General features: G+C 33.8%; 3 protein-coding genes across 3 annotated transcripts; all 3 read right to left on the reverse strand.

Moving 5' to 3' along the window:
* Positions 1 to 7166: 7166 nt before the first annotated feature.
* LOC121764685 (receptor-like protein 19) lies at positions 7167 to 13866 on the reverse strand. Its single transcript, XM_042160705.1, has 6 exons — positions 13262 to 13866; positions 12860 to 13003; positions 11512 to 11727; positions 10316 to 10459; positions 9522 to 9665; positions 7167 to 8731 (listed from the first exon to the last, which is right to left on the reverse strand). The coding sequence occupies exons 1-6, from the start codon at positions 13806 to 13808 to the stop codon at positions 7461 to 7463; spliced, it is 2466 nt and encodes an 821-aa protein (XP_042016639.1). The 5' UTR covers positions 13809 to 13866; the 3' UTR covers positions 7167 to 7460.
* Positions 13867 to 17124: 3258 nt separating this feature from the next.
* On the reverse strand, positions 17125 to 18564 carry LOC121764827. Its single transcript, XM_042160858.1, has 2 exons — positions 17789 to 18564; positions 17125 to 17679 (listed from the first exon to the last, which is right to left on the reverse strand). The coding sequence occupies exons 1-2, from the start codon at positions 18555 to 18557 to the stop codon at positions 17594 to 17596; spliced, it is 855 nt and encodes a 284-aa protein (XP_042016792.1). The 5' UTR covers positions 18558 to 18564; the 3' UTR covers positions 17125 to 17593.
* A 597-nt stretch (positions 18565 to 19161) lies between these two features.
* On the reverse strand, positions 19162 to 19812 carry LOC121765596. Its single transcript, XM_042161797.1, has 2 exons — positions 19639 to 19812; positions 19162 to 19545 (listed from the first exon to the last, which is right to left on the reverse strand). The coding sequence occupies exons 1-2, from the start codon at positions 19810 to 19812 to the stop codon at positions 19162 to 19164; spliced, it is 558 nt and encodes a 185-aa protein (XP_042017731.1).
* Positions 19813 to 26551: the final 6739 nt, after the last annotated feature.

Here is a 26551-nt window from a genome sequence, read left to right on the forward strand (position 1 = left end):
ATCTATTTATTTATCATTTTACTACAGTGAGTGCTCACATGAATAGGTCCAAATAATAAATTGTGAATTATTTGAGATACATGTAAAAATAGAGTGTTAGTTGAGATTTTTGTGTAAAATAAAAGAGTGGGCCGCTTTTTATTCTTATCTACCATGATCATCACTCTTACGCTACATTTGGTAGCTATATTACAGTTAGATAAGAAAAATAATATGAGTTTATTTGTGCATTTGGTAGCAATGTTACTTATTTGAATAGCCTGTGTTTTATATCCGGCCCGCACAAAGCCCACTAAAAAATCTATGTTTCAACCGTATATGTAACCCCCAATTTTACTATATTACATATCAGGATACCTAGTTAATTTTAGTAAAATACTCCCTCCGTCCCGGGCTACTCGCTCTTTTCCTTTTCGGCACGGAGATTAAGGAATGAGTGTATAGGAAAGTAAAAAATGACGGCTGTAGGTGAAAATTTTTACTAAAAATGGAAAGAGTGCAAGTAACTTGGGACGCCCAAAAAGGAAATAAGTGCGAGTAGTGCGGGACGGAGGGAGTACATTTTTACCCATCAAATTTTTCTAACCTTAAACAAAATATAAACGTGCCTCCATATTTTTCCTCTTCTCAAAAACGCTATTGTCTCTCTCCTTCCATTTTCTCAATCTGCCTCCCTCCGAGACGACGAAATTCGACGATTCCGTTTATGTATCTTTTCCGGCAACTATTTTTGAATCAAACGTTAAAATTTTTGCAATTATTCTTCAAGATTTATCTGAGCAGGAGTAAAAATCTAAACTTTGGAATTGGGGGAGAAGTAGATCGATGCCGAAATAGAGAGAGACGGACTGCCGACGCGTGCGGCGAAGCGACTGGACCGCAGTGTGACGGAGACGACGGCCAGAGGCGATGGGTTCTGAGCGAGATGGTAGGCAGCGCGAACCGAGGTGTTACGGCGATGGGTTCCAGCAGCGGCGCAGATCGCCGGAAAAAAAAAGAGGGATATTGGGAGAGGGAGACGAGGGAGAAGGGAGAGGGAAGGCGGCGTGGTGGCGCCATGGAGAATCGCCGGTCCGTGAAGAGGAGATTGAGGAAGATGGTGCTTTTGGGATATTTGGAAATTGGAGAAGTACAGTAGAGAGAGATTGAGGAAGATGGTGATTTTAGTATATTGGAAATTTGGAGAAGTATAGTAGAGAGAGTTGAGGAAGATGGAGATTGTGGAATATTGGGAATTTGTTAAGTACAGTAGAGAGAGAGAGTCGTAGAAGAGAGATGGAGTAGCAATTATTCTTCAAGGGTACTTTAATTATTAACTTAAATTAGTGAGGCTAATTTTGACCATTATAATTTTATCATTTTTTATAACGTACCAAAAATTTAAATAAAATAACTCATAATTATCTTAAGCTATCAAACGCCCCATCAAGATAACTAAACTAATTGAAACTATGATTACTATCTTAAATTTTATCATGTCTAGTCGAAACATGACATAGCTATCAAACGTAGCCTTAGTTTTTACCCCTCCATCGCAGTATCAATGAAGAAACCATTGCACCAGGTATGTTTTTCCATAATGATTTATATAAATGTGTAATCTCTTTTTCTTGTTTAGATTGAATAGAGTAATTATAATATGTGAAATTTTGTAGATGTTGCATGAAGATAGAATCAGCAAACTACCGAATGATATTCTCATATCTATAATCTCTCGACTGACTCTCCGTCAAGCTACTTCGACTTGCATACTTTCAACTTGTTGGCAACATCTCCATACCTACGTTAGTCATCTCAATTTCCCAAAATATATTTTTAGACGTGATAATATTGAGGCAGAGTCAAATTACGTAAGTATGGTCAACAATGTCTTGAATTCACATAGAGGCAGTTGAATAAAAGAGTTGGTGGTGGACATGGACATCCCTGAATGTGGCAATTTTGAGAAATGGTTCGAGTTTGCTCTAACTAAGAAAGCTGAAATAATTCGCTTATGTGGCGGGTTTCATCCCGACGGTCCATTTCTTAGACTTCCAATTATAAATGGAATTGAATGCCTTAAAGATTTGTATCTAGGATCCATTAAAATTGCCGATCAAGACTTTGAGCATTTAATTTCCAATTGTCTCACTCTTGAATGTTTGAGGATTTATTCATCTATTAGGTTCAAAAATATCTCAATTATTGGTCACTCTAAACTAAAGCATGTAAGCTTGTTACATGGTGTGCAAGTTGAATCCATTGTGATTCGCGACGCCACAAGCCTCATTTCTTTGGAAATGAGGTTTTGAACTTTGGATGTGCTATTTTTGTTCTAAGCCGCTAATAGAATTCCATTTTAATGAAGGGGTTTAGTTTTATTCCGACTTAAGGAGTGACACATAATCATCATGTATCTTTATTAATAAAACGCATAACCATCATGCGTCTTTACGTAATGACGCACAACCATTATGCTATTTTAATGACGCATAACCATGTGAAAGACACAAATAGGTAACAAAACACCAAAAATCGACCGTAAATTCATCACTTTCATCATAAACCATAACTTTGGTAAATTAGGGAAAACCTGCACAAATTAAGCAATAAAGAATGTAGCCAAATTGAAGGACAATTACCGAAATATGTTTGGAAACGGTTGAAATCCATCGGAAAACGGCCGGAATCGGTTGAAAATCGCGGTTGCTGCGTGCTCCGCTGCTTTTGTTGTTGTGAGCGTTCTGCCCCCTTAAAACCCGACTAGAAGACGCATAACTGTTATGCGTCATTCTATACAGACGCATAAGAGTTGTGCGTCATTAAAAGACGCCAAACGTTTGTGTGTCATTACACAAAGACGCATAATATTTGTGCGCCATTGGCTAAATACGCATAACTGTAATACGTTTCATTAATAAAGACGCATAACGGTTATGCGTCACTCCTTGAGTTGGAATAAATCTAAAGCCCTTCATTAAAATGGAATTCTATTAGCATGCAAGAACAAAATAGAATTTTTCCATTACCTAACTCAGTTTTGGAGAACGTTTAGGTAACCACTTGCTTGTTGACATCCTTGTCGGAATTCCATCTTGCATATGCGACCAACTCCAACTAGTGCGCCTCTCAACTACAATTGATTCTCGGGTAATAATTCATCTTCAATTTCATTTTTCTCCTTATATACTACTCTCTCCGTCCCACAATAATTTCTCTCTCGGTGGTTTTAAGAAATGTAAAGAAAATTTGGTTGGAAAAGTTAGTGGAATGTGGGACCATTTTTTAATAAAATAGGAGTGAAGTGAGTTAGTAGAATGTAGGACCTACTTGCCATTTATGGTAAAAAAAAAGAAGTATGACAATTATTGTGGGATAGAGCGAAATGGAAAAGAGTGACAATTATTGTGGGATGGGAGGGAGTATCAAATATTAATGCATGTGATTTTGATTTTCAGTACTTAAGAGATGATGGTGAATTGTTGTGGGTTGATCTTGTAAATATAAAACATCTAGAGTTGGTGCTTGATTCGATGTGGACTGTTAATGGCAGTTTATTTTGACGATACGTGCGTTCTTTTATTGAAGCATGTTTGTCACTAGAAAAACTCGTGATAAAGGTATGCATTATTTACTCAAACTAACTAGTTGTCATTTTTAATTTGCGAGTAGTCATTACATTGTTTGAAGATTTTTACAATATGTGTTGCAGTTTACTTCGAATATGCCGAGGGAAAAAGTTATGGACATTATAAATCCAGTTGAAACAATATACTACTCCCTCCGTCCCATTAAACAATATACTAAAGGTATGATCTCTACATCCGTTGTAGGATCATTTCGCATCTCTTCTTGCCTCGAACATTTTCTCGTTTGGAACATCTCTTCAATTTGCACTTCTTCTTTTCTTAAACTCTTTATCATATGCTACGTTCTTTCGCATTCTCCTTGTTCTCGTCATTCAGGGAAAAACGATTCTGAATTTGTAATCATTCGATAAAGTTCGAGTTCACACCACATATTTCCATTTGTTCTTAGGTACTCTACATCTTCGGCACTCTAAGTTCACGACACATTTCATCATCTCGTAGAGAACAAAATATCACAACAAGTACTATAACACACAACATTTTCACATATCAAAGCAAAACACTTTCACACTTCACATTATCATTCAAAACTTTTGAAATAAAATTTTCTTCAGACTCTCACACTTTCCTCAAAATTTTCACATTTCAGTTTCAACTTTAGAGTAAAAGTTTTGACTCAAAACTCAAAACATACTTTCACATTAACTTTCATCACTCGTATAAAACACTCTATAGAATAACGCTTCATACTTCGCACCTCATAACATATATAACATCACACTTCCATGGCTCAATTTTCCAATCGAAAAGGAAATTTTTTTTTTAACTTTTTTTTTTTTCAAATTTTTTTTTAAATTAATTTTTTTTTAACTTTTTTCTTTTTTTTTTTACAACTTTCCACAACATAAACATTTTTTCCTCAATCAAACTCCACTAGACAACGAGTCATTAATATTACAAAACATCAACCACAAAATCCTTTTTCCATTTTTTTTCTACATATCAAACCATGCAAATCTTTCAAAACTCATAACACATTTGTATTCCAAACAAAACACTCATGCACTTCACATATATGTTTGAAACAACATTCTTAGATTACTCATTTATTTTCTAAAAATTTTAACATTCTCAAAACAACTCATCAACTTTCGTCCTTTATGTAAAACACTCCATCATCCTATGTTGACATGCTCACGTCGTAGTACTTTCACACATATAAAGACTCGATTAGCTTAAAAGAATAGTATTTTAGTTCAAAAATATAGCAGCGGAAATAAGGTTTCAAAGAGAGTCAAGGATGACGCCTATGTATGAAGACATAACGCATCCATATTCCCTATGCCGACTCAACATCCACAGCAACATCCCGCTCAACCTGCAAATAGGGAAAACACATGCAGGGGTGAGTACTTGTTGTACTCAATGGGCTCATGCCGAAAATATTTTAATAAAAACAGTTATGTCATCCATACCAGTGATCTCGAGTTTTATGTGTTATTAGGAAATATCACGAGAACACAAAAATATTTCAAAGTCTGGCCAGACAATCAATCTCCCCACTTTCTCATCAATCATTCAATCACATTCTCTTTCCATAGTGCGACGAAAGTGTGGCCACACTATTCGCCCACGAGACCGGCCGACTAGCAAGGACGGCTCACGATCCCACTTGTGTACACAGCCTGATAGGGTTTGCGGCCCTACTCAGACCCGAATTCGTTTCATTCATAGCCATATAGCCTAACGGAGTAAACTCATATGAACTAGGCATCAGGCACACAATCTCAATCAAAACAATCCATGGCATGACATAACACTTTTAAACCACCCTTATTACACCATAATCATACTTTTGAAAGCGTAAAAGAGTTTAGTAAAAGAGAGCCCACTTCGTTTGCTTAAACCATTCAATATCCAATTAGGGCAACCCTCGTTCCTCGAGCTCACGTATACTCAATCACCCTTACCAATGACAACACAAATCAGCCTTTCGTAAACTTATATTATCATGCATGTCCTATTGTTCCCCTTTTTTTTCATTCTCTCACCCATCCCAACATTCACCAACACAAGAAAGACATGTCATAATACTTTTCTCAAATCACACATGCATCATATAATTCATCAAACTTAGTACAAAAAATATTTTCACATAACAACGAAACTGGCAGAACTGCGCGGTTGGCTTGTAAAAATCACCAATAATCGCTCCGACCTCATATGAAGCTAAAATTTGGTCACAACATAGTAGACACATTCAGGTTCATTCAGGTAAAGTTTCACACTTAAATCGTGTCATTTGGTCAGTCAAAACATTAATACAACACTCGGGTCGGAACATCAAGCTTCTGGCAGCATTGCACAGTTCATTTGACAAATTCACCATAAATTCGTACGATGTCCAATAAGGCTGAAAATTTTACAAGACTCAGAAGACACTTCCAATTTTCATATAGTTCAAGAATCACATCAAACGGAGGTCATTTAGTCGGTCAAACAGATTTCGAAACTTTCTGGTGGAGAACACACGTTACTGGCAGTCGACTTCAAACATTTTTCAAAAATTCATTTTTTGACAAAAAGGGTTGAAATTTATACGAGACACAGAAATCACCATGAAATTTACTCAGTAAAATTTTCATATCAAAATTCGACCGTTTGGTAGGTCAATCACACATCAGGAAATACTGTTCGAACGTCACAGATTTCAGACTCAAAATTTCGAAATTAGGGTTTCTTTCCCAATCATCCAAACACAAATTCTCATGCTTATAACACACAATCATGCTTGATAAGACTCTCTTAAATATGTTTGCACATAAACTTAGATCATTCACCAAGGATTCAAATCAAACTTCACACAAGTTAATCAAAAATCGCATAACTATCAAAGTTCTCAAGCAAACTTACTTTCCCACCGATTAACTTTGCTATCTATGATTCCTACACCCTCTATATGCATGTAGGATTTAAGAATAAAGTTTCAATGAAGGAGATGAGAAGAAAATCTTAGTTATACCTTCTTGAATCAAGAAAAACGAACGGTAGAAACAAACGTTGACACGATTCGTCCCTCTCCCTTCACCGCTGCCGCCGCTGCCATGAATCCGCCGTCGCGGATCCGCAGCGCCGCCGTCCACCGTCGCCGCCTCAGGCGGCGCTCTCTCTCTCTCTTCTAACTCTCGGTTTTTCCTTCTCTCGTTTTCTCTCTCTCGGATTTCTAAATTGACGTCAAAGAAATGAAATGAAGGGAGGTGCTATTTATAGAATTTTTTTTTCATAAAAGACAAAAATTCACGCCTTTTCGTTTCGATGTGACGAGTAATTAATGCGGCATTGGAAAACGTGTCTGATGTGACGTGATTCTTATCCAATTGGAAAATGTGCCTGATGTGACGTGATTCTTATCCAATTGGAAAACGTGCCTGATCTGACGCGGTTCTTATCCAACTTTTCGTCTTGATTTGATGTCGAAAGTGTATTTGATACGTGGTCTATTCTTTCGTGTAGGTATCATTTTGGGCTTGTAACAATTGGGTTTCAAATTGGGCTAGGAAAGAATAATTGTTTGGCCCCAAAAGTGAAATACTTCTCTCGACAAAAGAAACAAGGTTGAAAAATTTTCAAGTGCACAAACGACGGTCCTTTCAAGAATACAATAGAAAGGTAGAAAAAAGTCGGGGTGTTACAATAATATACCTCACAGAGAGTATTGAAGATATCAAACACAATCACGGAAGTAGCAATTGAAAAAGATAAAAAGAAATAGAAAACACAACAAAAATAGCACTTGAAAAGGTAAAAGGAAATAGGATACACAACTAAATCACAAGCAATACTTCCAAATCAAACACAAGAAAATCACTGAATTCTCCTTTTGGCTTTGAATCAAGTTACCCTGCGTGTTGGTGTAGCTCGGTTGCATCTCTTCTTCGTCTTATATTGATATCCAACCCCAAAAAAGAATTCTACCAACCATCTTGGCCTTCCACTTCTTATAATCAGGTAACCAATTCCAATCCCAACAATGAATCCAATTCCATATCCCATCACAACACTTCGCCAACCAAATCCATCTATGAATCCATCTTCATCATCACCTTCTTCTTCTCTTGGCTGCGTCGATTGCCCATTCTTTCCTTTGCACTTTCTTGTCAGCGGCACTCCACACAATCCCAAGTTTCCAATATATGAATCATTCTCAAATGTGGAGAACTGATTAGCTTGTGGTATTTGCCCAACAAGATTGTTCATTGAAAGGTTTAATTTTGCAAGAAATGTTAACCTTGTCAATTCACTTGGAATTTCTCCATTCAGTTTGTTTGTTGACAAGTCCAACGATTCGAGTTCACTCAAGTTTCCAAGAGATGAAGGTATATGTCCCGTGAGGGTATTGTGGGACAAGTTCAAATATTTGAGAATCTTAAGACTTCCTATGCAAGGTGGAATCGTCCCAGAGAATCTATTGGATGATAAGTCAATTATTGTGAATGTTTCCAATAGTCTATTCAATAACTGATCGTCACCTTTCAAGATGAGTACCGACTCCACATTACTAAAATAGGTGTCATAAACCGAGTTTGTTTGATTGTAATCTGCCTTTATCATTGCTTTGAAGTTCTTGATGTATCTTTGAGGTAGAGAGCCCACAAATTTATTACAGGATACATCTAGAACTTGTAACTTAGGAAATGGAAACTTGGTTGGTGAAACAAGCGACATGTTTCCACCAAACTTGTTAGACCTCAACAGTAGCACTCGAAGCTCGGGTAGGCCTTCCATCCAAAAGGGAAATTCATCTTTTATTCTATTATTTCCAATGACTAGACCCATTAGACTCTTGCAATTGATTAAGGATTTAGGTAATTGTCCTTGCAATTTGTTACTATCCAAATTGATGGACAAAAGACTGCAACCCTTGGTAAATGTTGGTATGGGGCCACTAAATTGATTCTCATTTCCATGAAAGATGGTCAAAGATGTGCTCAAGTTTCCCAAGCACTGTGGCAGTCTTCCTTTGAAAGTATTATTTGAGAGAGTGAGGTGTGTAATGAGTGTCAAGTTGCATATGGAGGATGGGAGCTCACCATCTAATTTATTGGAGGAGAGATCCAAGGTCACTAGATTTGATATACTCCCAATGGCGGACGGAATTGGACCTTCAAACAATTTATTTTTACTATGAAGAAGGATATAAATCAAATTTCTATACATGTATTATCAGTTCACATAGCATAAGCATTTTACTTATCATAAGCATACTATCTGTCATTTAATTGTTATTAGTATTCATGCATTGTCCACCAAAAATAGTTCTATGGGTGGACGTCATAAGTTTCAAAGAGAAATTAGATAAATAACAGAGAAGAAAAAAATGTGGATAAAATATGATATATAAAGAGAAAGAGTGGGTAAAGTAATTGAATAAAACTTTCAATTTTTCAATAAGGCTATTCTTTTGGGAGGACGAAGGGAATGAATTAGTTAAAATCGTGTCTAACATTTATAGTAGTACTAGTCTAATTTATAAGAATACATTGCATTCCTTTTAAAAAGTATTTAATTCAAACAACGGTTTGATCGTTCCAAACAGTCAGTAGAGAGAATAAGAAAATGATTGTGACATCAATTTTCTTTATTTCTAAAAATGCTCATTTAAATTTATAACAACGACCGTATTTTTTTAGTTTACATAAACTTTTGTGCTGGTATCCAATAAAGTTTAAATAGGCAGACTTGAATTTGTTACAAAAGAAAAACATTTTGCTTAGCAATCAAGAGAAGCTACTCCACTGTTTTTTTCCTAATAAAATAGTATTAATCTTTTAAAGGAAAAAATATTATAAATAAATTCCGAGAATTTCAAGTTTCTAACTAGTCATACAATAAGAGAAGGTTAAATATGCTCAAACTATTGAAATAAGATTCTACAAAGATTAGCAATCTTACCACTTAAAGCATTGTTGTCAAGCCTTAAACCGGTCAGTGCTTTCATCTTGAAAATGGCCGGCGGTAAAGGGCCAGACAACTTGTTTAAACTCATAGACAACAATTCTAAACAATATAGATGACCAATCTCTTGTGGAATAACTCCTACAAATCAAATGTACAATTAAGTTAGTATAATTTATCATCCTAACATAATCTTTATTGCAAAATCAAAATTCACGTATTTAGAATTTTCATATTAATATCTCTATGACAGAATTCGAGATATTAACACATTAATATCATGATGACAGAATTTGGATCCGACATTAGCACGTTAATATACTATTCATTATGTCATAAAGACATGTTTTGATTTTGCACGAATTTTAAGAAAAAAATTAGACTTTATAAATGAAATGAATGAAAAAGTTAGAAAATATGAATTCCGTTTGTATACTCCATATTAAATTTATAGTAGAATGTGACTGTAATAAATTAGTAGAATATGAAATCCACTTACTAAATATTATCAAAAGACAAATGTTTCTTTAAACTATGGAAATCTCAAAATGGCAAAATGTGTATATCCAATAGAGTTTAAATAAACGACTTGAAATTGATGCACATGTCACATTTTATTGTTGCGGAGGAACGGACATTTTAAAAGTTGAAAGGCGAATCCACATCTTTTTCTATACAAATATTAATTAAAGGGGAAAAACATATACAATTAATTTAAAGTATTTCATGTTTCTAACTATATAGGATATGAAAAACTCTTATATGAGCACTGCAAGATTTAGAAATCTTACCTACTAAAGAATTGTTATCAAGGTATAATTCTGTCAGTACTTTCATGTTCCCAATCTCTGGAGGTAAGGGGCCTGACAACTTGTTCCAACTCATGTCTAAAGACAATAAATTATCCAGTTGACCAATTTCTCGTGGAATAAATCCTATAAATCAAAATATTTACATAAATTTAGTAGTACTATAATTTTGGATATTATAAAAGAGTCTGGGAATTACACTACTCCCCCTAATGTTTGAACTTTTCAATGTTTGTGTCCGAAGTCCTAACATATCTAGAATGTTCATAATTCATGTTAATATCGCGAGTAATGGAATTCAGGTTTAACATGCCAAGCTTGCACTAAAATTAACTATAACTAATTGTTCAGACAATGTATAGTACTACTTTTTAGTCAAATATAAACCATGAAAATAGTACTTCTTCCGTCCCAAAATAAGCGAAACACTTCTTTTGAGCATGAAATTTAAGGAAATTGATATTTAAATAAGTTAAAGTGGAGAGAGTAAAGTATGATAGAGAGAAAATTAAAGGAGTAGATAGAGAATAAAGTAGATGGAGAATAAAGTAAGAGAAAGATTTTTGCTAAAAATTGGAAATGACTCACTTATAGTGGGACATTCCAAAAAGGAATATGACTCGTTTATCTTGGGACGGAGGGAGTAAAAATTAAACAAGATGTGTAATAGTAAACGTCCAAAAATGACAAATTGAAAGCTCACCATTTAATATGTTGGAAAAGAGATCTAAGCCCTCCAGATTTGAAATATTTCCAATAGTAGATGGTATTGGACATGTACAAAGTATATATAGCAAAAATAATATTATCACAATTGAATAGTTTAATAAATTGATAATGTTGTGGGCATTATATATCATACCTGAGAATCTACAGTAAAAAGGGAAAAAACCAAATTTGATTCAAATCAATCGTAATTTAAACCGTACATCATTTCCAATATTGTGTAGACGACTTTGTTTGAATATGACACTTAAAATTTTTACAAAGGAAAGAAACACTTTGTTTAGCGATTAATATGATCCTTTTCTACCGTTTCCTACGAAAACCTTAATTTATAAAAGAAGAGAATATTATAAAATTAACTCAAAACATTTCAAGTTTCTAATATATTTCAATTAGATAGAGTAGAACAATATGTTTAAACTAACGCTTTGTAAAAGAGTTAGAAATCTGACCAACTAAAGCATTGTTCTCAAGGTATAAGTATTTCACTGTATTCATGCTCCCAATTTTCGAAGGCAAAGCCCCACCAATTGTGTTAGATGATAGTTCAATCTGTTCTAAAGAAGACATGTTGAACATGGTCGAAGGCAAAGGACCTAACAACTTGTTCCACCCCATGATCAACGATTGTAAATGATCAAGATGACCAATCTCGTGTGGAATAACTCCTGTAAATCAGAATGTTTACGGAAGCTTAGTATAATTTTCAGATAGCAAAGTGTGGAAATTATCACTTATAACCTATACTCCCTCCGTATCCTAAAAGTATTTTTTTTTTCTTTTTAATCCATTTCCAAAAAATAGAAACTTTCCATTTTAGGAAATGAATCCACACTCCACAAAACTCTAATTCCACACTACTTTTTCTTTTCCATCTCTCTTACTTTACCTATTTTTTCTTTTCCTCTCTCTTATTTTACTAATTTTGTATTAAAACTCGTGTCGTTTCCAAAGTTTCTATTTTTAGAGAACGGAGGGAGTAACAAATTTATCTTTATTCGTCAACATATCCATAATTTTTATGTTAAAATTTCAATAATCTATTTTAGGTTCAGTTGCATGTAGAAAATCCATATACTCCCCCGTCCACTGAAGATGACCCACATTTTATTTAGTTTGTCCCAGATGACCCATTACTAAAAATAGAAACTTTTTCTCTATTACTTTATTCTCTCTCTTCCTCTATTCCTGCTACCTAACCTCACAAAATAAAAATGCATAATATTTCGTACAGTCCAAGGAATGAGTCATTTTCCTTGGGATGGAAGGAGTAACAAAATACTCTAGCAATTACATGATTTTGGACTATTTTAATACTCCATCCGTCCACAAAAAATAGGGCACATTTACCATTTATTGGTTGTAAATAGAGCACATTCATTTATGGAAAATTTTCAACACTACTAATAATATGAACCCCACATTCCACTAACTATTTCTCTCCTACTTTTTCTCTTTCTCTCATACTTTACCAATTCTACATTATAACTCGTGTCATTCACCCATTGCCATATTTTTTGTGGATGGAAGGAGTATTATAATAGATTGAGTAAAATCTTCTTGGGTTTTCTTCTAGATTATTTCCCGAGTCGAATAGTCAAATCAAGTAGAAGGAATTCTATAATTTATAGAATTCCCCAATAGACTAAGTCATTGAGAATTAAAAACTCAAACCCTAATCGTTTCGTCTCGCTCTTCAAAACTGGAAACGCGTGCTTCCATTCACGATCCTATCATCATACTATTTTAAAAATTATGAGGAAAGCATATTTGTGGTTATAGTTTAATAATAAATCATACCACTTAAACTATTATTGTCGAGCGATAAGTCGATAAGAGCTGTCATGTTTCCCACTTCTCTTGGGATTGATCCGCTAAGTTTGTTATTAGTCAACTGCATGCTCTCCAATTTTTTAAGATGGCCAATCTCTTTGGGAATAATACCTGAAAAATAATGAAATTAAAGCATTAGAGTAAAGTATAACAATATTAAACAAAATGTATGATTCTACACCAAGTGAGTATTATTCACTTCATTTTTATCTCCTGTCTAATTTCATGAAATTGAATGAATACCTGTGATGTGTATATTTCCAAGCACAACAGATTGATGAATGATAAATAGGTTCCTTAAAATATATCCAATCAAGCATGAACCTTAATAAATATACTATTATTTAGTATAGATATATAAGATCATACCTCTTAGATTGTTGAAGGTAAGGTGTAATTCCTTAAGGTGTGTGATGTTCCCAATTTGTGTAGGCACATGTCCACCGATATGGTTGGATGACAAGGACAGAATCTCAAGTTGTGGGCATTCACCCAAACTTATTGGTATCTCTCCCTCCAAATTGTTATTGGTTAACACAAGTTCTTTAAGTCTTGGAAGGTTGTTGTATCTGCAAATGTCCTTTGGTAGGGGACCATGAAGAGAGTTCGCACTCAAATCTAGAGAAACAAGAAAAGAAAGATTTCCGATTTCTGGTGGGATGCTGCCTTTGAGATCCTTCGAGAGATGCAAATGAGTGACCCTACTATGATGTGAATCACAAGTAACTCCTATCCATGTACAAACAGAGGTTCCGGCGGTCCAATTGTTTTTCAAAACATTGTTAGGATCTGAAGTGATGAGGGATTTAAATGCAAGAAGTGCAGACTCATCAGGATTGATTTGATGAGTAGCAGCAAGGCTAAGACAAAAGAGCAGTAGGGAAAGTATGAAAAATGGGGAATTAACTCTCTCCATATTGCAAATGCACACTGCTAAATGCTAATTGAAGTGATGTGTTCAAACAACAAGCCTAGAATATTATGCCCTTTTATTCAAAACTAAAATAATGTAATAGTATTTTCCAAGTCAGGTCCCACTGGAAAAATTAGTGAAGCTTCTGCATTCTAACTTATCTGTATTTATGGAAAAATAAATAAATTAATTAAATTAAATCTAACAATACAGATATAAACATGTTTAAAGTTTGAACAGCTTTACGAATTTCTTTTTAAGTTTGATGAAGCAAGCTCATCAATTTCGAGATATTCACAAGGAGCGAAATTGTAAAGCTATTGCTTTTAGTGGGTTTTATTTTCATTTCTGAATTTTCTTTTTAAGTCCCTAGATTTCCAAACTACTTATAAATTATGGATTCCATAGTTTCTCATTCAATTTTGATCATTACTAAAAAGCTATGATTTCCCTATTTCTCTACTGTTCGGTCTTTCTTTGTCGCACGCTTGAATCAGTTAATTGTAAACTAAAAAATTTAGATTAGAAGATGCCCCTTTCCACAAGCTAGTCCAGTCGAATTGGAAAATGAGACAATTTGAGAGGCAAAAGTGACAAAGACTATTCAAAAGGTGTCAATTGCATAATTAAGCAAAAAAAAAAAGCCACATATTTTTTTTGTCCCATTAATGGCAAATGCATAATGAAGGTAATCAAATAAGGCCTCTAGACAAGTCATTGTTTCTGTTCGGATAGTCGACTGCAGCAGTAGTTTGATATTGTCCGCTTTGGTCAAGCCCGCTCCAATTTGTTTTTAGGTCAATCACAAAATGCCTCAAATTAATTGAGGTTGGACAAGAATTATATATACCTTCCAATTTCCCTCAGACACGCGATATAGAATAGATTTGTACTTAATCGTTTGTGTCACTACAATATAAGTTTCAAATGAATTTAGTAATTTTGGAAATGAATTAATTTCATATTTTTTTCTATGGAATTAACTATTTTCAACCATGTTTTTAATATAATTTGACTATCGGTTGTTTATATACATAGAATTAATTAGATATTTTTTTGAGTAAAGGCCAAAATTGGTCCTGAACATATGTTCATTTTATCATTTTGGTCCTAAACTTTATCTTTTGAATTTTTTGGTCCTGGACATTTCAAATCGGATCACAATTGGTCCTCCGTCAACAATTCCGTTAAGATTTAACGGTCAACGATTTTAATCACAATTTTGACCAACTTAAACAATTTTTAATTATTTAATCATCAAAATTATTTTTTAAAATAAAATCATAAATAATTTTATTATTTAAAAATTGTTTAAGTTGTAATAAATAATTTATGATTTTATTTCAAAAAATAATTTTGATGATTAAATAATTAAAAATTGTTTAAGTTGGTCAAAATTGTGTTTATCATAAAAATCATAAATTATTTATTACAACTTAAACAATTTTTAAATAATTAAATTATTTATGATTTTATTTAAAAATAATAATTTTGATGATTAAATAATTAAAAATTGTTTAAGTTGGTCAAAATTGTGTTTATCATCAAAAAATCATAAATTATTTATTACAACTTAAACAATTTTTAAATAATAAAATTATTTATGATTTTATTTAAAAAAATATTTTTGATGATTAAATAATTAAAAATTGTTTAAGTTGGTCAAAATTGTGATTAAAATCGTTGACCGTTAAATATTAACGGAATTGTTAACGGAGGACTAATTGTGATCCGATTTGAAATGTCCAGGACCAAAAAATTCAAAAGATAATGTTTAGGACAAAAATGATAAAATGACCATATGTTCAGGACCAATTTTGGCCTTTACTCTATTTTTTTCTATGGAATTAACTATTTTCAACCACTTTTTTAATATAATTTGACTATTGGTTGTTTATATACATAGAATTTATTAGATATTTTTTTCTATGGAATTAACTATTTCAACCACTTTTTTTAATATAATTTGACTATAGGTTGTTTATATACATAGTGTCAAGTTTGATATTTATTCGTATATGATATTTATATTAAAACAACACATAAATGCTATGATTAAATGTTAGGTGTACTAGTTGTATTTATAACTAGTGGCTACAGGTCTTTGGTTTGAGTCTAATCAATATGTGAATCATATTTTTAATTATATTTGGAAGACCATTATATTTGAATTTTGCACGTAGCTATCTTACCATAAACAAGTAGGGCTCATCGGTTTATTATACCAGGTTTTTTTCTAAGAAAATATTGATGATTTTTCATTTGGATATAAATCACCAGAAGTCAAATATTTAGACTTCTACACTCTCTGCTGAATAAATCAACGATACTGAATGTTGACTGTATAGACCAATAGTTATATTAATTACAAATATTAATTATTTACACACAAAGAATAACAAGTGGATACAAAGGAAGGGAATTAACTTTCATAAGTTCAAAATTCTCTAAAGTTTTCAACTTAAGTTACCTGTCGGTGCATTACCCTCCTTATCACCTCCAGTATAAAACATAGGACTAATATAATCCCTTGAATCTATTAATTTAATGGCTTTGATTAAAAGTATCCCCGTACATTATTATACCATTTTTATACATTAAAGGACAAGTAAGGTATATTACTGTTACATCATTTATATGGATTAATACATTAACTTAATGTATACATTAATGTGTTTTAATGTGTATGCCCCTTCTACGTAATGTAGATTATAATTTATTGAATGAGTGACGAACGTTATATCCATTCCCTAAGGGCTTAGCAATCCATGAGGCTAGAGTGTAGTACCGACTCAGTAACACAACATTCAATAGGGTAATCTTGTGGATACTATATCCTAGCCCTATGGATAAGTTAACCCTAAGGGACTGGATCTAACTTCCTCCGGTTAATGAACGTTATGTTAATATGATGGCACCCTAGCCCCATGGACTACTAAACCCTTGGTGAATGATGTTAACATTCGGCTCTAAGACTATCTTCATCCGTGACACTCACTCAACCCAACCTCAATCAACTTTTTAATAAAATATTCATTTCTCTATCCTCCACATACACAACTCTCCCCCAATTCAACCCCCATCAACTTTTTTACTTCCATTAGTGACCCAACCCAACCCAATTAAATATTTTCTTTTTCATATATTTTATATTAATATTTTAATTTATAGTTAATTTATATATATTAAATAATGTATAAAAATTATAATAAAAAATATATGATTCAAATTTAAAACAGAAAATATTAGCTATTCAAATAATTAAAGCAAAATATAATAATAAATTACACACATTAAAAAATACAAGCCGATAATAGAAATAAACAAACCAAAATACAAATGAAGAGTGAAAAAAAAAGCTAGCTTAAACAAGATAAACATTAGTACATATTTAATTGTTTGTGCCAAATTTAATCCAAATGTGCTCAATCAAATCTTCTCGAAGAGCAATATGAGCTTCTCTATTGCGGAGTTGAGCTCGATTAGTCATATATGATGACAAGCTCCCGATCCGTTGAGTGGAATAGCGAAAGGCTTCAACATTTTCTTCATGTACTCTTGTATGCGTATCTTGAATAAACTCGGTGGCGTCATAATAATTTTGATATGTATCACGTTCATCTTCTACTATCATATTATGCATGATGATACAAGCCATCATAATTTTTCCCATCAAAATCTTATCCCATACAAGACACGGCCTTCGCAAAAATGCGAAACGTGCTTGTAGGACTCCAAATGCTCGCTCAACATATTTTCTAATAGACTCTTGGTGTTGAGCAAACAACTTATGCTTTTGAGTTTGTGGAGAAGTGATTGACTTGACAAATGTAGCCCATGCAGGATATATATGCCATCAGTAAGATAATACGCCCTATTATATTGATGACCATTCACAACGTAATTAACATATAGTGCTCGACCTTCTAAGACATCATCAAAAACATGAGACCGATGGAGTGCATTAATATCATTGCACGAACCTGGAGTCCCAAAGAATGCATGCCATATCCATAAGTCGTATGATGCCACAGCTTCCAAAATGATCGTTGGTTTTCCACTTCTCCCTGTATATTGTCCAGCCCATGCGTTAGGACAATTTTTCCACTGCCAATGCATGCAGTCTATACTCCCTATCATGCCTGGGAAACCACGTTGATCTGCTACATATAGAAGTCTAGCCATATCTTGTTTAGTAGGTCTTCTAAGATATGTGGCACCAAAACATGAAATAACACCATCAACAAAATGCATTAGAGAATCTCTTGTCGCCGTTGAACTCATCCGCAAATATTCATCGACGACATCGGATGATGTCCCATACGCCAACACCCGCATAGCTCCTGTACACTTCTGTAAAGAGGACAAACTTTGTCTCCCAGCAGCATCACGTCTCTCCTGAAAATACTCATCGTTAGCAGTTACAGCTTCTACTATCAGAAGGAATACGGATTTGTGCATGTGAAATCGGCGTCGGAACACCTCAGGTCCGTACGTCGGGTTGGGACCAAAATAGTCATTGATCAAACGCTCAGCACCAATCTCGCGTTGCCTGTCACAATACCGTTTTCTGACTCTAGAAGCTTGGACCCCTGCAGTTAGATTGGGAATGTTAGATAACATATTCTCAACAATTGTATAAATTTGATGATTTTGTTGAGAAACTCGTTCTTCCCATTGATTGAGTGCAATGGTATTTGAATCATCAGAACTTGAATCTGATGAAAGTGATGAGTTTTCACTGGAAGACATTTTTTGGAAATGGAGTCAGTATTTGGTGTTATCTTAAAAAAGAATTCACAAGCTATTTATAAACTAAATACTTTTTACAAGTGGCACGGAATTCATATTTTCACCTACACATGTGATAGACACACTTGCAGTAATGCATGTGACATATCAATCACTTTTGCCAGGAAATGCATGAGATAAAGTAATTCCGCTTGTGACATTTCAATCACTTTTGCAGAAAATGCATGTGACATATTGTTACTGACATCCCACTTAATTTTGCATGTGATAGAAAAGTAATGTTCCTGACATCTTAATAATTATTTGTACGGGTAAATGCATGTGATATCAAAATCATTTCTGCAAATGCATGTGGTCAACAATGATGTTTGTGACATCCCACTTACTTTTGCAGAAAATGCATGTGACACTAATTTATATAACGTAAATTTATATTACATAAAGTGCAAACAAAGATCACACCAAATGAAGCAAATTAAGATTACACAAAACTAACATTACATAATTAAAAGCACACCATACAAATATTACTACAACTAAGATCACACCAAACTAATATTACATAACTTATTCTCACACCAAACTCATCTCAAACTAAAAGCATTCATTTTCCAAACACAATCTCTGTTAGGTTGCGTTTCATGTCTTGATCTTCTGGGGACAAGTGTTCTTTCTCCAACAACTTAAGCAACATTTTTTGGTACATCTTCATAGAGGGCCTATCCAGCTTTTCACGTTCTAGCTGCAGTCGAGCCCTTGCTATTTCGTTCTCATAATCTTTAGCTAGCCTAAGTGCGTGAAGATCTGCAACGCATTGTGCATTAATAGAATCAGATTGTGTTACCTTGCCTTTTCCTTTTGTTTTTGCCTTGTCTCTGCCTATAGGTCGGGAACTAGTTGAATGTCCAGATGTAGGAGTTTCCGGATTTGAAGGGATAGCATACTCGCCGGATTCAGAAGTCTTTGTCCTCTTTGAGTTGCTACCATCCTGTTCATTAGCAAAATTTTCATTGTCAAGAAATACCTGTGTTGCATCATGAACACTCCACTTCTCATGTTTACTCATAACTTAATTAAACACTATCAAATCTTGAAAGTCGTTGCCTTCGTCGCCTTTGTAGATGCTATGAGCTTCCTTCTCAACATCCTGGTCGCTCATTCCGCTCCTCTTTCGGGCGTTGGCAGCTCTGCAAATAGCCACCCATTTGTTGCCGTTTTCGTTAAGTCGTTTCCATCGACCCTTCAAAGAGTCCATATTTCTTTTGTTAATTTCATATGGATTTTCTACTTGGCATTCGTGATACAATTTATGGACATTTAGCCATAATGTATCTCCCTTCTGATTTTTACCACGCACACTATCTTCGCTTGCATAAACCCAAGAAGACATAAGTGCTATATCTTCTTTCACACCCCAACTCACATTTTTTGAGCTCTTCTGATTTTTGTTCGTTTGTTGGACATCTCCGAACAAATTGCGGGTGATATTTCCAGACGTGGGAATTTCAGTAGATGTAGGAATTTGGCTTAGATTTGGAGAAAATTCAAGGTTTTGTGAATACTCCGGATTTGAAAAAAAATGGGAGTTTGGGAAAAAAGGACTATAGTCTGGATAATTTGGATCCATGAAACCAAATTTATCAAAACAAGAATGAAAAGAAAGTTAGTTTGTCTGTAAAGAGTATTGCAATGCTTAGTGGGATATATATAGAAAAAATGAAGCACAATAAAATAAGTAGCAAATAATAAAGAAATAATAAAAAATAATAATTAATCATAATAAAATGAACTAGTTCACGTGAATTTTTCAGAAGAGGGACTCACATGAATGTTTGGAAGAATAATTCACATGAGTTTTGAAATGATATATAAAGACAAAATAATAATAATTAAATAAATTAAATTAATAACTAAAATAAATTAATTCAAATGGCTTTTTTGGAAGAACGTTTCACAATGAGTATTGGAAGGATATATGGATAAATATAATAATAATTGAATAAAACAAATTCATAACTAAAATTAATAAAAAATCAAAAATTAATTTAGTGTAAAATGTTCAAGATTAAACTAGTGACCAAATTTGTACAACTAGTGATAAAATAAATCAATAAATAAAAGTAAAGAAATAAAAAAAAAAGTAATCAATATTGTCCAATAGGAGAAAGACATGTGTCAATGACACCCACTTTTTACTTGGGCCGGCAGGGTGACAATGGAAGAAAGGGTTGGGTTGGGTTTTTTTGTTTAGAATTATTTTTAATTGCATCTTTTTTGTCTTATGTGGGTGACCTTCTCTCCATGGTCACCGATGGAGATGGTCTAAGGGAATTAATTCGATGAATTTGTGAATTTGTGGATGCTATATAGTATAGCTTCCATCCACAAATTCATGAGTCGGAAAGTAATGTACGATATACCCACGATAATGTACATTACATGGCACCCTAGCCCCATGGACTACTAAACCCTTGGTGAATGATGTTACCTTTCGGCTCTAAGGGAATTAATACGATGAATTTGTGAATTTGTGGATGCTATATAGTATAGCTTCCATCCACAAATTCATGAGTCGGAAAGTAATGTACGATATACCCATGATATTGTACATTACCGTGTAATGTACATTATCGTTGGTATATCGTACATTACTTTCCGACTCAAGAATTTGTGAATTTGTGGATGCTATATAATATAGCTTCCATCCACAAATTCATAAGTCGGAAAGTAATGTACGATATACCCATGATAATGTATACATTATTCAGTCATGTACGTACATTAATGTGTGAGACTCGTACATTAAAATATCATTTTCATACATTAACATCATGTACTAATAGAACATGATGTACAAATATAACTACATCATGTAGCGAAGTCATGTAAAATTGTGCTTTACCATTTTTACCCTTTTCGATTATTTTATTAATTTTTAAATTCCATGTGGCTTCCATATCAACTATCAGATCACACTTAATCAATGGGTGAAATTAGTTTTCTTTTTTAACAATATTTTACATATTAATCTTAATACATCCCTAATTAGCTAACTATATCTTTCAATAAAACAATTATATTGAATTAACATAATTTGTTTTAGTATGTGGTGGGATGCAAACCACACTATCCGATGGGAATAACTTTCGCGTGTAGTCATCCCGTGGTCGCCGAACCTTGACCAGGGGTCGTATATCTGATCTCGCTATCGAGCTTCACTGCCGCTGGCTTTGATAAGGGAAAAATTCCTTATCACACACGCAGACCACGGTTCAAGATGAGGACATCCGAAGAGCACCACGCGAAGACCTGCCAAACAGAAAGATTATTCTTCAAGATACACTCCAATCTTTGTACTCGTCCGCCAATAAATGTCTCAATTTTGATTGGTATGAGTTTTAAAAATTGTTTGACCTTATGAAAGAAAGTGATGAAAAAAGTTAGTCTTATGTGGTCCTACTATACTCCCTCCATCCCAACTAAGTTGAGTCATATTCTCTTTTAGGACGTCCCAACAAAGTTGAGTCATTTCTATTTTTGACAAAAAAACAAAACATTAAATCACTCTTACTTTATTTCTTCACATACTTTACTCTCTCTTATTTCTCCTACTTTTTTCCTTCTCCTATTTTATTTTACTTTCATTTAATCTATTCAACATAATTTCTTAATCCCCGTGCCAAAAAAATTTGTATCAACTTAGTTGGGACAAATGGAGTATATTGGTTTTACAATAAAACGTGAGTGGTTAGAGTTAGTGGAATGTGGAGTCCACTAACTCACTCTCCTCATATTTTATTTTAAACCCAATAAGTAGGAGTATGTAAAAGTATGACTCATATTCCAGTAACTCCCTTCAACCTCGTTCCATTTCGCGTTGTTGCTCTTGTACAGAAATTAAGATAGAGAGAAAACTCATTAAAACAAGTGGTGCAAATGAAAATGACGTGCAAATCGCGTATATATAGTATTTCGAAAATTAAATAAAAATAAAAAACCGATTGGCCGATCGGGAAACTGCAATGGCGGCCAGCCGATCGGCCAGCGTCCGTGAATCCGCGTGTGCTTGCCGTTTTTCTCACCGATTTGGCGCTCGCCGGCTGTAATGGTTCGGCGAGCGGATCGGCCAGTGCCGGGAATCGGCTAGCCGGTCCACTCGCCGCCATTGTGGATGCTCTAAAGATTTACATATATGTGTAATCTCTTTTTTTCACTTAGTTCATTTTTAAATTGGATAGAATAATTGTAATGTGTGAAATATTGGAGATGTTGCATGAAGATAGAATCAACAAACAGCCCAATGATATTCTAGTATCTATAATCTCTCGACTGCCTCTCTGAGAAACTACTTCGACTTGTATACTTTCAACTTGTTGGAAATATCTTCATACCTACATTACTCATCTCAATTTCCCAAAAATATAGTGAATATGCATATGATATTGAGACAGAATCAAATTACATAAGTATGATCAACCATATCTTGGATTCACATAGAGGCCGTCGAATAAAAGAATTGGTGGTGGACATGCACATCCATGAATGTGGCAATTTTGAGAAATGGTTCGAGTTTGCCAAGCTAATGAAGCTGAAATAATTCGCCTATGTGGTAGGCTTCATGACTAGGGTCTATTTCATAGACTTTAAATTACAAATGGAATGGAATGCCTTAAAGATTTGTATCTGGGATTAGGGATGTCAGTGTAGCCCGCAACCCATGGGCTGGCCTGAATAGCCCACTAAATTTATAGGGTCAGGGTTGGAAATTTCTAGCCCGATACTATCCCGCAACCTGTTAGGGCCAGACCCAAAAACCCGATGGGTTGCCCCAAAAATCCTATAAAATTTCTATTATTCTATTTTTTTACTCCTAATTTGACACTTCATTGATTAATTTTTTAATGTAGATAACTAAAAAATAACTTTTCATTTTATATTAAATATACAATTATATATTGAATTTTTATTAATATATTAATTGATAAATAAATTAAAAACTTCAAATTCACAAAAAAATATTTAAATTTCTAAAATATGCATTAAAATTTCATGAAATATCTCAAATATTAGCATTTTTATCTTGTTTATGATTGAGTTTGAGCAAATATCTCAAATTTATCATAATTATACAATTTACATTTTATGAATAAAACTAATTTTCATCATTATTTATTGGATTGATCGCATGTTAATCTAATCGGTAGTAATCCGATTAACCTGTTGGGCTAGCCCGAAACCTGAGCTTTTAGGGCTAGGGTTGAACTTTTCTAACTCGAAAAAAATACAACCCGATTAAACCGCACCCGATTGACCCGCAATCTGAGTAGGGCCAACCCGAAACCCGATGGGCCGGCCCGATTGACATCCCTATCTAGGATGCATTAAAATGATCGATCGAGACTTTGAGCTTTTGATTTCCAGTTGTCTTTCTCTTGAATGTTTGAGAATTAGATCATCTATTGAGTTGAAAAATGTCTCAATTGTTGGCCATTCTAAACTAAAGCATTTATTATATGTTTTGGAAGTTGAATCCATTGTGATTCGCGACGCTACATGTAACGCCCCACTTTTTGAACACTAATTTGCGAACCATAAAATGTTTTGCATTTAATGCTTTTAATGTTGTGGAGTCCGTGAATTAAATAACGAGTGAAATTGTTATTTGATATTTTTTTGTGACTGACAAACACGGATTTTGCATGTTTTTAAGGGCTAGATTTGACTAGTTTTAAATGTCAATTATGCAAATTATGTTCTTAAACACTTGTGAGCGCATGTACTTCAAGGTGATCAACGAGCTAGTAATGAAAATGCACTAATAAGCTTTGCTTGATTTGATTTGTATTCTTTTCAAACTCTTTATTTCTTGTTACAATTTTTGAGGCAACTATGAAGTCTAGTTCTTAGCATCCGTGTTTCTTTATTAGTTTTTCTCTTATTTTGTTTGAGGACAAACAAATAATTTAGTTTGGGAGAGTTGACAAACACGGATTTTGTATGTTTTTAAGGGCTAGATTTTACTAGTTTTAAATGTCAATCATGCAAATTATGTTCTTAAATTGCATATATTATACATTTGGTATTCTGAATGTGTTTGTTGATAAATGATAGAAAAAGATAGAAAAAAGATGCAAAAAGGCCAAGGTGTAGTAGCTTCTGTTCGAGCCCATTCTTCCAGCAAATTTGAAGTCCAATCGGTGCTTACTAGTACATGTCATTCTCTTCGTCTTCGAAAGAGCTTTGTGTGGATACCTTAAACGTCTCAATCGGAGTTTTGTAGAGAAAGTTATGACCATTCTACGAACATTGCGCAATGCAGTCAAAGCTGACGGAAATTTGGGCGGAAATTCAAGAAAGAGAATAAATTATTAAATTGTGAAACCAAATCTCTCTCATTTCTTGTAGGACACGAAAATCATTAAAAATAAACCTTTCTCCGCCTAAAAATACCCAAACCTAATTCATAATCCCCATCTCAGAGCCTCCAATCCTTCTCCCTCTCTACACTTCTTCCATTCCATATTCCACCCTTAAATTCATCCATCTTCCATTGGAGCGGAGTTCTGCAGATCCATGCAAGAGGAGACTGAAGATTGAAGATTCAACCTTGGGTTTTATCAATTTCTTTCACGTCTCGTACTTTATTTGTGGTTTTTACTTGTCTATGAGTAGAACATCAATTGTGGAATTTTTGGTGAAGATATTCAATTGTTTTTCCTTGTAAGCTTTTGCAGTTATTTGATTTATCTGGTGCTTTCTATGTTCAATTGATTAGCTACCTCTTAAATACATGTTAGAGTTGATTAGAGTACTCGGCAGATGAAATAATTGACTTGGAAAAAGGGATAATTCACACCTTAATTCAATAGAACTCAGGAGAGTTGAGGTTTTGAGTGGGGTCTTTGATCTTATATGCTTTTAGGAGTTAGGGGTTTAAGGGTTAGAAGAGGACTTCAATCCTATCACCTAATCTACAGGTTTCTCACATCGGGAGGGGGTTTAATCTACAATTGTGATCGACTTAATAGCTCTGGAGACCATAATTCAAGGAAGTCGATTGTATTTTTGGATCCTAAAATTTTACATTCTTAAGCCTGCTTTGTATTATTTCTTTTTATGTTTTATGTTTTTTTGTTTATTTCTTTCAGTCTAGTTTAATTAATCAACCCAAAAATCATGTGTCTCTAGATAGTATATGACGCTTAGTATATGGTAGTCAGTTGCAATCTTATTCCATGTGTTCGATATCTGGTACTGACCTTTAGCTATACTAGATCTATCATGTATGCTTGCAGGTATTTTTAGTGCTAATAAATAGTGCATTAGTAACCTAATTTGATTTGAAATTATTGGCTGTGCCTTGATGGGTCAATTTCATTTATTACATGACGTGGCTTTTCAAACAATGGGTGCTTGGTGAATTTACTTGTTTTACGAGCTCTAATTTGTGATGGTGAAATCTCAATGTGATTTAATTTTCAAGGCATGAGTTAGATTAAATGGGTTCATGCATAATTATTCTAGCCATTTTTATTGGAAATTTCGATCACCATCATTTGTTGGAGAAGAATTCTATTCTCTTGGATTTAGTTAATTGCCTTGGATATTTATTAAAATTAAATCCAAACCAAATTATTCTCTATCTTATTCTATGCAACATTCGACCCTCTTGTTTATTCCTTGAATATTTAGAATTCCCCTATTAATTAGAAGAATGGATTATTTTATGGATTTAATTGATTCCTTGTTTAATTCTTGCAATGAATTTAAATCCAATTAAATCCTAGCAAATCTTACCACATCTTGTTAAATCTTTATTGGAGAAGCATAGAAATCGCCCCCTCCCATTTAATAGCAGGATTTATTATTTTGTTACATATTATATGGTATCTTTCTCTCCAAGTAAATTTAAATTAAATCCTACACATTTTTAATAGGCAAAAATTGCCTACTTCTAATCTCTCTCAATTTCACGCTATTTTCTGTTCTTTCTC

This window comes from Salvia splendens, chromosome 14, assembly GCF_004379255.2.
Source record: "Salvia splendens isolate huo1 chromosome 14, SspV2, whole genome shotgun sequence".
In the NCBI taxonomy this organism is placed as follows: Eukaryota; Viridiplantae; Streptophyta; class Magnoliopsida; order Lamiales; family Lamiaceae; genus Salvia; species Salvia splendens.